At 39.7% G+C, this 15,711-nt stretch overlaps 1 protein-coding gene across 2 annotated transcripts in view; it reads left to right on the forward strand.

The window, feature by feature from the left end:
* Window positions 1–5,923, forward strand: part of MTA3 (metastasis associated 1 family member 3) — a 137,745-nt gene extending 131,822 nt beyond the window's left edge. The window contains exon 19 of one of the 2 annotated variants that reach the window (XM_066546494.1): window positions 1,569–5,923. In XM_066546494.1, the coding sequence (XP_066402591.1) occupies window positions 1,569–1,704 (136 nt within the window). In that variant the 3' untranslated portion in view covers window positions 1,705–5,923. The remainder of the gene's footprint in view (window positions 1–1,568) is intronic. The other variant, XM_066546495.1, reaches the window with a different exon arrangement.
* Window positions 5,924–15,711: the final 9,788 nt, after the last annotated feature.

The raw sequence follows: 15,711 nt of genomic DNA on the forward strand, positions 1-15,711 counted from the left end.
ACCATTCTGGAAGGTATGCAATATCTTTGCAATCAATTAAGTATCTTTTTTTGCCTAATTTAAGATGACCATATAAAACAAATACTCAAGCAATAAGTTTTTTTTTCCTCAGTGGGATTGTGTGAAAAGCTGAAACTGAAATTTATGGTGATCCCTTTTCTTTTCTTCTGTTTTGCGTATTGCTGAATGGTGCTAAAGCCTAATTTGGTATTCCAGGACATGAAGACATCCTTCTTTCAAAATGGAATACATCTCTGAACCTTTAAGATATATTAACCAAAACAGATGTATTTTTCAGGCTCCCTTTAACTTCTAATAGCAGAGTATATTCTTCTGCTTTTTGCATGTTTGGGTTTTTTTTCCCCCTTATGTTCTCTTCTGTGTCCCAGTTAACATGGAAGCTTACATCCCTGGGCACCACTCAACCTGTAACTCACTAGTAACAAACTAATGTTTGAAATTTAATATACCAATTGCTATTTTAGAATTCAATAGCATTTATTTACAGCTGATCATGTATTTTCAATGTCATGTGCCACCATTTTTCAGTTTCAGAGGTAACAGCCCACTTAGATGAAAGGGAAAAACCACTCCTTGAGTTACCATCTCAGAACCTTGATGCAGGTAGGCACCTCATCACCCTGTAGTTTGTAGGTCACATTTTCAAGTCAAAAAGTCTGAATTAGAAAGCCTGGTCTCATTAAGTGTTAGAGGCCTCAGTTTGCTTTAATTCATTTCCATAAGCTCAAAATCCCTATAATTTGTAAAACTACTGAAACAAAGGCTGGGATTCTTCATTAAATTCAGAAAATAGGTCATTTTCCAGCAGCATCTAATGTTCAGGTCTCTGCCAATGAAGATGGTTCTTGGCAAACTCTGTGTGTACCTTTTCTGATACCATCCCCTGGATACCCGCGGCATTGTGGTTATTGACTTATACTAGTAAAGAGACAGAGCAGTTGAAACATGGCAAGTATTTATGCTTCAAAATTAACTATCCTTGGATATTTAGGATTACAATACAAACAACATGGCCACCTGGAGTTAATATGTTTCATTTATCAGCTGAAAGTCAAAAGTGAAAATTAATTTACTGCACCTGAATGGCCCTAGTAAAAATGCCCGGAGCTCTGGATCATGTGTTATCTGTGGAAGTGGTGCAGTGTAAATAACAACAATTGCTCCCACTTTTACAGAGGTAGCACGTTCATTGGGTGCTAACATGGTCCTCTCTTCTGTGGTCCTTCATTCCACTACCGGTATCACATGTGAGGATTCACTACCTGGGCATTCTGGCCCAAGATTTCATGTAATTAAATATTATTATTCAAGTATTATCTAACACCAATTCACTTTTCGATGAACCATTATCAGACAACTCTGAATCATCAGTTGCTGGACAGGGCTGACTCTTGTTGACTGCAAGTCTCTTTTCCATGAACTAGCCTTCCTGCTCTGGTAAGAGTATTTGTTATGTTTGTTATTGGCTCTTGTGCAGTCTTCTGTTAAAGACTGAGATTTATCTCTTCTATTGTCTCTCTCTTCCTTCCCTCCTTTCCTCCTTACAGAAAAATCCGTAAGAAGTTCACCAGGTCACAGCTGAAAAGAGCTTCCAGAACACCTTGTTCTCCGATCATTGCAAAGACAAAGTCTCTCATGAACAATAGGCAGGCCCCAACAGAGCCAGGACCCATCATACACTGAAGATATAACAGCATCAGCACCATAATAATGTCAAAATCATGTCTAATTGTGAATGCAGACATAACAGGACTTCCCACATCTCTGTGACAGAAACCTTGTGTGGACATATTGTGGCCGGGTTCCGTGTTCTGGACAGGATCCAACAGCAGCCCTTGTTTTCCCTCATCTCTGCCAGGGCTACTTCTGGTTCACTGTACAGGCCTATCCCAGATTCCCTCCATTCCCAGACAACAGTGTTGGCTGGTCAGGGAGGGGCTGTTTGCACTGGTCCCACTGAATGGATGCAGAGTCCACCCATCACATTTGTCTATGCCTTCTTGTGGCTCAACAAAAAATATGCAGCTTTCAAAACCATTACAGTGTCTTTAAAATGGGATTTAGCCTTGAGGTGTTGCATTTTCAAACAGAACTGCAAACTTGGATTGTTCATATTTTTCAGTATTGGCTTGAGTCACCTTGGATTTGATTTTCTGTACTGAATGTCCACAAGGACAAGGTATAGTTCAGCAGTTCTGAAACTTAGACTGAATTAGGAAATGTCCATCATTAGTGTCCAATTTTGAAAATGTTGGCCATATTAGCTGTGTTTAAAATCCTGGAAAGTATTATGTGTGACAGTAAATATCCAGCCAGACTAGGTGCATGTGTAGGAACTGGTCCCATTGTCTCTGTATTTGAAAACATCTGCCTATTTCTTTGGGTATTTTTTGCATTTCTTGAAGCCTATTCTGAATAGTGAAAACCAGCAGAACACCATTCCCAGAAGACATGAAGAAACAGTTTATTTCCTATTAGTAATGTCTCTCCACAAAATAATTTCTACATTTTTATATGTCTGCATAAAGAGGTCTTGCAGAATGCTTTGAATTCATAAATGTAAGGCTACAGGTGGATACTTACCATGGAGAGATGATGTGCCTTTTGTAACTTCTTGTAGGAAACTGTCCGTCTCCCTGAAGGTGGGAATGGCAACAGAGGCAGGTCTTTTATTTCTACTCAGGTACTTACAGTTGAACAATCTCTGCCCTACTTTGAAATCCAGAGAAATCCAGTGTGGAGCACTGCTGTGTGAACCTAGTTGGGATATATCAATCGTCTGAGGCAAGTTGTCCTTCAATAGGATTGGATTCCACATGGCTTTAAAGATGTGGTCAGACACTGAACACGTCATAGCAAACTGGAACGAGCTTCAAGACTTTTTTTTCCTCTTCATTTACTAGATAGCTCCAACAGCATAGTACAGATGTGAGGTTTTCATCCAGTTGTGGGCATGCACCCAGCTTTGTGGTTAGAAAGACAAGGATGTAAGTGACATCTCATACTTTCGGGTGATCCCTCCAAAATTATTTTTCCCTCATGCATTTTATTGTTTCAGTCTGAAAGAGCATCTGTGATCTCAGCCTAAAACTAGCCATACTCTCCATGTAGGATTTTCTGAGCTCCTAAGACAGTGACCCAGATGCTTCTTCAAAGAAAAAAGCACTCTGACCTCTTGAAGGGACTTTCTGATGATTTTCCATAAAGATGGATCCAGGTCTTGTCCACTGTCCTTCACCAGCAAGAAAAGGATGGATACAAGGAGAGGTTGAAGACATGGAGTACTTGCTCCTAGTGCCCTGAACATTTTAGTGAATGTCATTGATTCAGACTCAGTTGGAGAAGACCTGGAATTCATCTACCCTACAGTACTTTCCAGTAGCCATTGAAATGTGCAGCTCTAGAAGTCTTCTAGGCACCGGATCTGCATTTTCCTCTAAACAGGAGGGCTTTTTATCAGATAGCTGAGTGAAGACAACCTACTCTTATTAGTAAGAATTGCCTTTATTAACCGCAACATATGGAAACACCTTCTGTATAATAGCTTCCTCACCCATTAGAATAAAGAGAACATGATTATTCAGCAATCTGTTTGACTGAAAAGTATGAAAAACATGAACATAACGAGCTTTGTCTCCCTCAGACATCACTGAAATCACACACAGCAGACTCATTTTCAAAGTGTTGTTAGCTGTAAGGTGGTAGATTTTTTTACCCTGCCTTATTAAGCCTGTACTCAAATGATTTCTTTTAGCCAGTGTGCTCCAGTGTCTAGACAGTATTTTGTAGAATCTCTGTGTGTTCCTGCTTTTGACGAAAAGTATTAGTATCTGTAATAGTCAGATGTGAAGTCATTTTTTCTTCTTTCCCTCTGAGAAGAGAGAGAGACCGGTAACGCAGCTCCCTGTCAGCAGCCAGCTGCCTGATACCATTATCTTTTGCATCAAATAGCCAAGGAAAGGAAGAATCCCTTGCAGCTCCAAGCTGAGGTGCTTCCTCTGGATACACTGGATACAATGTTCCACCTCTGCCCAGCAGAGCCACTTCCCAGGTTGCAACAGCCCAGCCTTGGGATGGGCAAGGCATGGAGGAGACAGATACCTGGAACAGCTTCTGCTCTGTCCTTCAGCTGTCCTGCATGCAGCTGCAGGGAGACATCCTCTCTCCTACACTGCCCACAGGGCACAGAGAAACTGCACACCAGGCATTGCACCTTAGCTTTTACCTGCTCTCTCTTCATCTGTCCCTCAAGATGTTCTCCAGAGATGGATGCAGGATTTATCCGAGAATTTCAACTGAGAGTGTGGATGGAAGATGTGCTCAAGTTGTGTTCCTCCTGCTGGGTTTGGGCATAATGATTTAAATTTTTGTAGGAATTGTGAAACTCCTCATCACAATATCATGCAATTCCATGCTTTCTGTTGAGTTAAAATATTTTTCACTGGCTGTGAGCAAAGATGACACATTCCTCTGTAAACTGAAACAGTATATCCACAACAAATCAGAGCTCGGTACTTCTTTATCAATCTTCCCAAGTTACTTATTTTAAAACCAGCCAACATATATCAGTCATCAACAATGACACTGAGTATAAACATGAACCTTGTAAGCAAGGACAAGAAGTTTGGTACTTTCCATGATATGAGAGAATCAAGGCAGCAACAGCGCTGCATTTACAATGAGATTTATTTTTCTGTTAGCTAAACAAGAAATCCTTCTGAAAATTTGCCTCTCCACTTACAAATATGGGACTAAAAAAACATGTGAAATGCACAATGTCTTTGTGTCCAGAGGCCTCATGCAGAAAGTAGGAGGATTGTTTTAATGTTTAAAATGTGTATATTGCCATTTTCAACTCCATAGCTGCTCTGCTTTCTTGAAATATTGTGTATACTGTTTTCAGATTATTTTTTAAAGGCCCCGACTTAGTGGTAGAGTTTTTGATTCTGTAAGATGGTAAAGAATGTTTTGAAATACTTGAGATTGCCTGAAATGTGTTGGTCAGACGAAAACATCTTTAAAACCAGTGTTTTGATTAAAGGCAAATATAGCCTTTGTTTCTGCAGTCCAAGCCTTGCAGGATATTATGAAAAACTGGGAATTGGAACTGAAATGTAGAACAAACAGGAGTAGAAATGGTGAAATGGAGCCTGCACTTACATAATGTGCACTTTTTTTAGTAAGCTAAAGATTTATTTTTTTTAATAAATATAATTTCAACAGAGATACTTTCCTAATTATGAAGGCTTAAATAAAATGGAATGGCTGCACACTAGTTTCTGATATAGTCACAGTATAACACGCCACAGCCTTTTGCAGAGAACAATTATAGTCCTTCAGAAATACTATATTACTGGACACAGTGTCTTTATGTATATGTACTGCTATGGTAATGGAATTGTTAGAATCCTTTGGAAATTTCAGCAGAATAATATTCATTTTTCATTTTCTTTTGAAGCTTCTTTATATAAACCTGTGTCTTCATAAGCCAGAGGGGTTGTCAAAAGATCTGAGTTTATATAACTGCATAGTGGATTTTTTTGGAGTAAGTCAGGACTTTTTTATTCAAATGTTGCATGTTGAGGGAGGAAACCTAATTTTGGAATACATGGGTTTTGGATAAGAGTTTTGAGGTTGTACTATATAGTGATCAGCAAATTTGCAGAATATGCTCCTGTTGCTCATAAAGATTTAACAGTTGGTATTGAAATACTGTATTGATTAATTAAAAAAAGTAAAAATTAAAGAGTTGTCTTTTAAAATTTCTGCTCTTTAGACTAAAAGTGAATTTCTTAATGGAATGGTAAAACTGGGAAGCTCAGTGTTGGATGTTTGAGAATGTGGAGCACCTTAGAATGAAACAGTACTATTTGATTTGCATTAAAGTGTCTTTGTGTACAAACTCTGTGACTCTTGACCCTTTTTGCAGGAAACTAAATTTCTACATTGATACTGTCATCCTGTTTCATAGTAGACTATTGAATAGCCGAAAGACTGAAAATTGGTGAACTACATGAGAGTTTAAAAGATGAATAGGTAACAAGGGGATGAGGAGAGAGGACTCAGAAGTTGGGGAAAGTGAGCCATGAGGTATTGGTCCTTACACTGGAACACCAGAAGGCTGCTTAGGATTGAACTGAAATCTAGGCAGGAGGACTCATAGCCCACAAAAGCAATACCAGAAGCTACAGTGCATTGCAGTCTCCAGTGAACTGGCCCATCTAAACTTCTCAGGTTGGTATTAGTGTCAAAAAACTTTGTACTTCAGTTGGTAGCACCTGGAACTGGTGGCTTCTATGTAAATATGGAACATTATCTGAATCCTCTTCTTTAATGACATCTAAGCTAATTTCTGCAAATTAATTGGACTTTTTTTTCCAGAGGAGAATCATAAAAAGGTCTTCTGACAGAGGTAAGGACTGCTGCTTCACAGGTTTGTTCAAGCCAACTCTTTCCATCCCCTGATTCCCCAGTCTGTCCTGGGGATTGCAGGATGCTTAGTCCATAGGCTAAATATTGTTTCAAATGTTTGGTTTAGAATGGATTATCTTTTTCTCCTTCCCTTCCCTCCACCTCCTTCACCAAGGACACCTGAGTAGATCCAAGTAGAAGAGCTCAAATCTTCTGTGGTGTTTGGATTTAATAGGCAAGATGAGTTGTATTTACTAGTCCTTCTGGGTGTGAAGCATTGGTATCATGGAGGGGGTCACCTCTGGAAGCAGTCCTTTGCTGGCAGAGCTGAGGAACTGGGAATCTCTTCAAGCAGGCTTGGACAGGCTCACAAGGAATCTCAGTAAAATAGGAGGAGGTCCAAGGGACTCATTGCTTTCAAAGTATGGCTGTACAGCCTTTCCCATGTCTAGTTGAAATAGGTACCTAAGGGATAACTTTAGTCTCCCAGTTCTTTGGTTCACTGTGAAGGTATTGATCACACATACAAAGCCTCAGCAATGAAAGGACATAAAAGGTTTTTTTCTTTCCTTTGCATGAGCAGTCAGAAAAAAGGAAAAAAGTATATCTTAATAAACACCCCTGCAATAAAAATCAACCAAACAAACAAAACCCAAAAAAAACCAACCAAGAAGTCCATGGCTCTGCTGTCTATTTGAAAGCAGAAATTATTGGAGAGGACATTTTGCTAAGAGTTTTGTTTTGGTTCGTGTTATATGCAAAAATTTCGCAAACCACTGTAAATACAGGAAGCTTTTCTGTGAGGCTGGTCTGACATGGTGACACTTTTCCATTGTTTCAGATGCATCATGGTTGCTTTACAAAATAAGGTAAGTAGTTGATGCGTGAGTGTTACCAAAGTAGTATAAAAATCCTGTGTGAGCTTTAGGGCCCTGTTGTATTACAGCCACTTGTTACCACTGTGGCAAGACCAAAGTTTCTTCAAATATACATTATTTGTATACACACTAAAGTGTGCTCCTTATAAGCTAAGAAGAGGGAGCTTTATGGAAATTAAAACTCATTATTACTCATTTATATTATGATGAAACCAGGCCAAAGAACTGTCTGTGGCCAATAATATTTAAGATACACTCAAATCAAAGTCCACTTTGTATAGCTGGGATGCTCCTTAAGCATTAAAATTGGCACTGATGTTGAAAGAACATTTGCTTTTAAATGGCTTAATGGAATTTTTTTAAGGAAGAGAATCACCTTCAGGAAATAAATCTTGATCTGTACTGCTTTGGGTAATATAATTGAAAGAAAAGGTTTAGAGCCAGATTTTGATGCTGCTTCTCTTCCTTACCAGGTTGTCAGTTCATGACTGCAGAATTTCCTCACCAAAACTAAGTCCCAGCGAGTCTGGAGGAACATGGCAACTCTCTGATTTATTTTTAGAGATTTTTTCCCCTGCTGGCTAGCTATATTATTACTTTGGAGTTTTTCCACCTCAATAATCTGGATCAATAGTTTTATTAGTGTGAGGGAGGCAGTTCATATCACCTTTGGGTTAAAAGTGGCTGTTTTACTAGTTTATTTTGCTTAGGCACATAAAAATCCATTTTGTATAATAAAAACAAAAAAAAAAAAATCACAGGCATTTCTGGGAAGCTAAGAAATAAGTAAGTGTATGCAACATTAAACTAGCAGGATATGGCAGACTAGGACACTGAATGTGATTTTCTTTTGTTCATGGGTACAACTGTTCATGACAGAAGGATCATCCTTTCCAAGTGTCCTTTCTGTTACTGTTCTCTGGACACTGCACTTGCTTTTCTTGTATTCATCAAACTCCTCCATTGTGCTGTCTGCTCTGCCCAGTCATCACTCTGGCAAAATGAACTTCTCATACTTTAACTTTTCAATAAGATAAGTTACTTGGGCAGATACAATGAAAATTAAAAGACTATAATGTTGATGAAGGGCTCTATATTTCTTTGCTTTCCTTCAGTCTTGATTTGCATTGGAATTTTAATCTTTTTATCAGGCAGTGAATCTAAGTTACACTGAATGCCTTTGATCCTTAGGATATGCATTTGTTCTATAGTAAGGTAGTTATGTTGCCCAGTCTGCTTGCAGGAGCCTGACTCAATCCCAGCTGTTGGATAATCCTGCCACATTGTTTATTTTCTGTATTAGTGACAGTAAGTCCAGTATTGATTGATTGGCTTTTCCAAGCAGCCCAGGCTCCATCCTGCCATTTGTACGTGCACAGTTCAGGCATGGTTAAGTATTTTCTCCTTTTTTTATGGTCTCTGCTTGCTTTCCTGTTTCTTGTACCTGTTCAGAAGAAAGGAAAGCCTGATGATGCTCCCCTTCCCAGGTGTGTGGGTTTGGCTCAGTTGCTGCTGAATGCCTGGGAGAAGGAAAGGTTGGATCACTGCTGGCTGTCCCTTTGCACACAGACTGTCCTGGACACTACAGACCACTCTGATTCTTGCTCTGGAGTTCTAAGTGTGGGGACAGCCTGGCAGGCTGGGGCTGCTGGCACACACAGGAGGAGAGTGTCTTACTCTGTGGCTAAAGAAAGCTCCGTGGCACTGCTGCTCTTTGGAGTATAACAAATGGTTTGGAGTGGCTGAGCCCTCTGGAGATGCTCCCATTCCACTGCTGCACAACTGGAATACACTGCCAGCCCTCTTATTTAATGGTATATTTGGATCCCAATGGTATGTTTGGATCCACTCCCCTTCTAAGTTGCTTCATCAACGCTCAGGCACCCTAAGCCTGCCATATTATGTTTTCTTTGCTTTGTTGAACCCTAATCTCTATGGATTTTAACTCATGTTTCAGAATGATGCCAAGGAAGATTATAACCAAGATGCTATAAACATCTAGAAATTTTTGGCCCCTCATCCCTTCATTTTTCAATTTAAGGCCATTTTTTTTCCATTATGCTTCCCTTTTCACCTTTCTTTCTGTTGGTCTTTCATTTACTGATAATCAGACCTTATTTTAAATTACATAATCTTCAAAATAAAATATTTATACCTACTGGGGTGAGGGCAGCAAACATCTGATGTGGGTTTATAGCTCCATAAGCCTAGACAGTGTACTGGCCAAATTGTCAGAACTCAAATCTGGATAAATATTTTAAACCTGATGAATTTCTTGGCTATTTGGATCTAGTGGTTTTGTATTTTCCCCTTCCAAAAATGGGGGCTTCCTTTAGACCTGCAATCTCAAGATGTCTGGCTTTTTTTTAGAGGAGTTCTGCTCTAGGGTTTGGCTCAACTGCACCTATTGCACATTCCTTGGCAGCCTGTAATTACACTGACTGCTTAAATGCTGAGTAGCTTTCTTCTGTTTACTGCTCATATGGATTAAATGTGCAAGATTTCAATAGAAGAATATAAATGAAGTGACTGCCTAGCTCTGGATTTTCTCCATCTTCCCTTGATGCACTAACGAGAATCAATTGCAGTTGCTTATTATTTTTAAATAGCAGTTAATTTGAGAAAATCTGATTCACTAGCTCTTTTCATTTTGCTGATTTGATTTCAGCCTTCTGCCCATCTGGGCCAACCTACGTGTACTGTTCAAAATCCAGTGCCTAAACTCACTGGTGCACATAACCAAAGGCAGACACTCAGCCTAAATAACCCAGGAAAGCACTGTCTGCAGCAGTGTACTCCAACCCTCTGTTTTCTTATTGCTAAAATCCTCAATGAGAGAAGGGGCTTTACTTTGCAATTAATTCTCCGTTGTGTCTGAAAGAGAATCAGAGTGATTATAAGAAAACAACTCCTCCTTATCCATTCAGTTCTCTGTGTTTTCAGATGTGGTGATAGTATCTCAGAGTTGCATAGTCACAGAAATGGTTTCCTGAGCAGATGAGTTTATTATGCCTGGGGATGCTCTGGTGTAACTCCACACTCACCATAGGAACTGTACAATTAATCTCTGTGAAATCATGTGGACTTCTAGAAATGGCCTTCTGGTCAAACTACTGCATCTGTGCAAATCCCCGGGACAGCAATAAAGAATCCTGAAGAAGGATTGTAGGCTAAGCTGTAAGCTCTTCAGGTTAGGGCTAATATCCTCCTGTAATTATTTAAAAATGCTTTTTAGATTTATAGCCTCATGGCAATGTCTGGGGTGAAAAAAAAAGAATATTCAGGAGCTGGTAGTGTATACAGGATCCGTATTTGGACAGATGCAGCAGTGGATGTCACTGCTTTGTACAGAGGATGTGTGTTGTTTTCTGATGTGAGGAAGAAAAATATGTATTCTTTTTCTCTGAATCAAGGGCTGGGTGAGGGTTTCTAGTTCCTAATGGTCTCCCCACATTTAAATCCATGGTGATTCCTGTTCACAATTTGTTAAATGCTTTTCATTTCATGGCAAAAAAAGATGGGCTAATACACTGTAAATACAGGGTGGTTGTATGTGATGAAACATTGCTTTTTTCATTATATACACACAGGGAAGTTGAAATGTTATTTGTAAAGGATAAAGGTGAACTTTGCTCATGATTTTATGAACTTCTTTATTGCACAGGCCTCTGTGTGCAAACAGCACTTGATACTCTCTTACCTTTTGTTATTTCCAGCAGATTGGAGTCATTTGTTTTGTAATGTTGATCTGTGACAGAGCAGCAGGTGTTGGACAAAAGGAATCAAAATCACTTTTGGGTTTTGTGATCAAATATTTAGGGGGATTTGAGAAGTGCTGTAAAATTCAATTAGTTTTGCTTCCTATGTCCTTTTCTCCTAGACAACTGATTTGCAATTCTGGAATAATTTGTCGTGATTTTTCTAAAAGTGGACCTGGTATCTGGTCTGGGCTAAGCCTTTTATCCCAGCTGGTGTTCCTGGGCTTTGTGTTCACTTTGCAAGCTGCCATGCTGGCTGAAGATGTCAGCCTGAAACAGCTGCTTGCTACTAATTCACTGCTGAAAGTTTCTGCCTTCTCTCAGCAGGGAGAATAGATGGACTGCTGTTTGCTACAAAGTTAGATTGAAAATTAGGCTTAACTCTGTGGTTCTGAAATGAGAGAATGAGGATTCAAATAAATCCACTGCCAATGAGAGAGGGGAGTAGGGAAAACCTCTGATGGCCATGGAGGAAAAATAGCTTAGGTCAGAAGCAGCTGCAGCTGCACAGCCAGATCTGCAAGTGGCCATCTGTCTGCAGCCAAAGTCAGCCTCTGGGTTTGCCCAAGGAATCATCAACCATGCAGAAATAAATAACATTCCATGAAGAGCTATTAAGGCATGGGAAAAGTAGAAAATATCTCCAATTAATCAATGCAATGTCATCAGCCTGATTCAAGCACCTGTATATTGCTGATTAATTCATTGTCTGCATGCCTGTGGCAAGTTCAGCATTGCTGTCAGTGTCTGCTCCTCACCAGTTTTGTGTTCTCACCTGTGTCTGTGACCACTTTTGTTCCATCATTGCCAGTTCAGGAGGGTCTGTCAGGTCTGGACACCTATTGAATAGTGTCAGACTCTGAATTGCTGAGTCCTTTCTCTCTGCACTACTTGAAAAGAGCCTGATTTTCTCAAAACTCAGACTGTGGTTGGGATAAAGGTCAGTGACTTGGTACACTTGGTATACTTGGTACAGTTTGCTTGAAATGTCAAGAAGTATGATAACTTTTCCATGGACTAATAGGTTAATCCAATATGATCACTGAGAAAGAAATAATTCTGTTTTCAAATGTTTCCACAAACTCAGTATTGTCATGAACACAGAGACTGAATTTCTGATGGCTGGTGAAGTGCATTTCGATGGTGTTTGGAGCTGTGTACACATATTCAGGTAATTCATTCCACTCTCACTAATGCAGGATGCTATAAATCACAGCAAAATTTCATAAATATGGAACTAAAAATCAGGAGTGATTGTGAACGGAGTCAGCAAAAAGCCAGTTTTAGTAAAATGATCAGCAGTCAGCAAGAGGCTCAGGTGAGTAGTCAGTTTTCCCTGATTTCTGGATATAAGTATGTTAATGTATTTTGCTAATCTCATGAAAAGTCTATCGAAGTTGCCATTCATTTTTTAACTTGAGCACCATCTAGTGTGCATGATAAAAAGGATTTTAAAAGTAAATTTAAGGCCAGATCATTATGGCACTTAGGAGTGGAAGTGCTGGCATATTTTCAATGTCAAGAGGAAGAAAAGCACATCAGAGCTTCCATCCTGCTAACTTTCAGTAAATCAAGCTTCAAGTGACATTCTTGGGAGCCCACTCCCGCTTTTAATTTGTGCTTCACTTAATCACTTGCTTGCACTTAAAATAAATTCAAGAAATGAAATGCACACAAATAAGTTTATTTATTGGCAAGCAGGTTAAAAACAAAAAACCCCAGACAACAACTGGTTTTTTCTCAATACAAACACATATTTGTATAGTCCTGCAAATATAAATGCAGGGTCCTGCACGCTGCTGAAAGCTGATACTGCCTGCTCCACCAAACCCCTGGCTTCCAGCTAAATAGATCTTGGCAGATATTCTCTAGCTCTATCAGGCTTTGAATACAGTCAGAGATGAGTCTTTCCTGCATGCCTGGATCAGACTGAGTGCATTTATGAAAAGTTGAGTGTGCTTCAGCTTTTCCTGCTAGCATTGCTTGGTGCAGCCTGTGCCCATGGTGTGTTTTGGGAGCAGCCCAGCTGCCAGTGCCATTGCTAAGGAAATTAATTCTGCTCTTTGCAATACACTTGGTTTGCACCTATAGTGGGAGATCCCTCTGACAGTAACTTCTGCTCTTGTTCTAATCACCTCACATTCCCCCATATAACAAGATTAAGAGCTGCTGCTGGAGGAACATTACATTACTCACCCGTCAGTCATTGCTCCATCACCAGTCACAGCTCTGCCCTTGCTGCAGCAGTTCCTGTGATAAGGGAAAGATCTCTGGCTCCCATGAATTCTTCTGGCTTCTGAGCAGTTTTAAAATCAGAGGAGATCAAAACCTACTGTTAGATTTTTCTTTAAAAACCTTATGATTTGTGCAGCAAGTGAAAGGTTTCTTTGGGAAGTGAGAGGCAAAAGCAGGGGATGTTACCAAGATTTTTTAAAACTTTGAGCATCTACTGATTTTTTGCTGCCATTATTTTGTGAAAAAAAAAGGCTTAGGCATGCAAGCTAGTATTGTTTTAATCCCAGAAATGAAAGTCACAGCTGGTAGACCTATACCCAGAGAATCAAGTTTTCTTGTTAAGAGTAAGACAAGGAAAAAAACTCATTTGGAGCATTTCTCTTTCTCAGTTGAAACAAGTCTCTGGGAATAGATATCCCTGGCCAGCTGTGCTCTGGTAAATTTAAGAGCTCCTTGCTCCTATAACATTTCTATGAGACCTGTCTCTAAACTGAAATAATTCAGATCAATAGCTTCAATTTTTAAAGCTTAATAGCTGTAACAGGATGAAGCTTTTGAACTTGACCTCTCATTTGCTGACTTGCATCCCAGACACAGGGTCTCTAGTGCAGCACAGACTGCAAATTTTCACCAAAGCCACACATCAAATGAATTCTCAGAATAAATGGTTCCTATAATAAGTGATAACAGCTGCATTGTGGTGAGTCACCCCACAGCACACTGGGGTTGAAAACTGCTCATCACCCTGTGTGTGTGAGAGAGTTGTGAGCCCTATGATGTAGGGAACACACATGATGTAGGTAAACTCTGGTTTTGTGGGGATCTTCTGGTGGGATTACCTTCTCTACCCAGAACAATTTTTCTTTGAATTATGCTAAGACTCTGAAGTGTTGGGCAACTCTTCAGGCAGAGGGAGTTTTCCCTTTCTAGCCATTTGTTGTATTCCAAGAGTGAAATGCCAAATGGAAAATAAACTGAGCTAGGAAGAAAGGAGTGCCTCAGCATTTGTTCAAGAGATATGGCAGAAAATTGAGAATGCCAAACATTCATGAAAATAATGATAAAAAAAAATTGAAGTTAGGTCCTCTACTGTCATTAGTGTTTACTCTTGGGTAGTTTTATGACATTTATTTCTGCTCAGATTGTAATATCAATATTGTTGAATGATTCATAACAGACTAATTCAGTTTTTCTTTTGGAAAGGGAAATCTTGCCACAAACCAGATGTTGCGTCTGATCTGAATTTTTAAATTGATTACAAAAGCACACACAAATGTGTACTTTGTCAGGCTCTTGAAAAGGGACAGGAACTGCTTATTTTCCCTTAAGGGGGACTGTGGTGAAGAGAGCAACAGTAAATTGATTAATAAGGACTGTGAAATTATTCAACCTTCCTCTCCCCTCCTGCCCCCCAACAAATCAAAAGGCTTGCAGTCTTCTCTATCACTAAGGCATGGTTCCCATTCCAATCTTATCAAAGTTCAGGTGGACTTGTTGCTCTCTGGTATTCAGCATGGGAAATGCCACCAAGCTAAGAATGAAGCATGTGGTTCTATCACTACTGGAATTGGTTTGCTCACCTGAACCACACAACACAGAGAATTTGGTGGTGCTGTCTCTCAGAAAGCTCTGCTTCAGTGTTTCTCCATTTCTTTGTGTAATTTCTGGAAAGTTTAGTTCAGGTGTTTTAATTCTCCTTGCGGAGCCAACTGTCAAAGCTTTTAACATGGAAAAGAGCTGCTTCCCACTAGTGCTTTACTGTCCATGCAGGATTTCAGTATCTCACAGAGGATTTGGAGTTATCATTTAAACATGGTTCAAGAGGCTTGCCATTCTACCTTTTCATCAAAATTGTAATTTTGGATAGGATTGTTGAATGGAGTATTTTCAAGCAGAGATACCTATTCTCTTTTTCTTAAACAACATGGTTTTAAAAGCACTTTGATTTGGCTTAAGTCCTTTCTTCTTCAACAGTAGTTTTATAATACTTGAAGGCTGATAAGTTTACTACAAACATGCTTTGAGCCCTATTCCCTCCAGGAGCTGCTTTAAAAAAATGTAATCTAATGGATGGGTGAAGCAGCTTGGGCAGTCATGTCACAGGGGATGAGAAAGGGGCACCTGAGGAGCCAGCATGAGCTGCAGCCTGAGGCCAGCTGGAGTTAACACCACAGAGCTCACAGTCTAAAAGGGGCTGTGTTTGTCACAGTCTCGATGTTGAAGAATTAACTGTTCACATTTTAAGACACAAATGAAGAGGAGAGCTGCTGGTCTGATGCCAGTGAAGTCTGAACACCAGCACACCAAGTTCCTACCAGAACAACTGGGATGGCTTTGGAACAGGTATCCTGAGAGGTACAGTATAATTCTCTCAAAAGGTAGCTGTTTTCCTGTCATTTCATTCTGGG

The sequence above is a fragment of the Molothrus aeneus genome, chromosome 3 (assembly GCF_037042795.1).
Source record: "Molothrus aeneus isolate 106 chromosome 3, BPBGC_Maene_1.0, whole genome shotgun sequence".
Lineage (NCBI taxonomy): Eukaryota > Metazoa > Chordata > Aves > Passeriformes > Icteridae > Molothrus > Molothrus aeneus.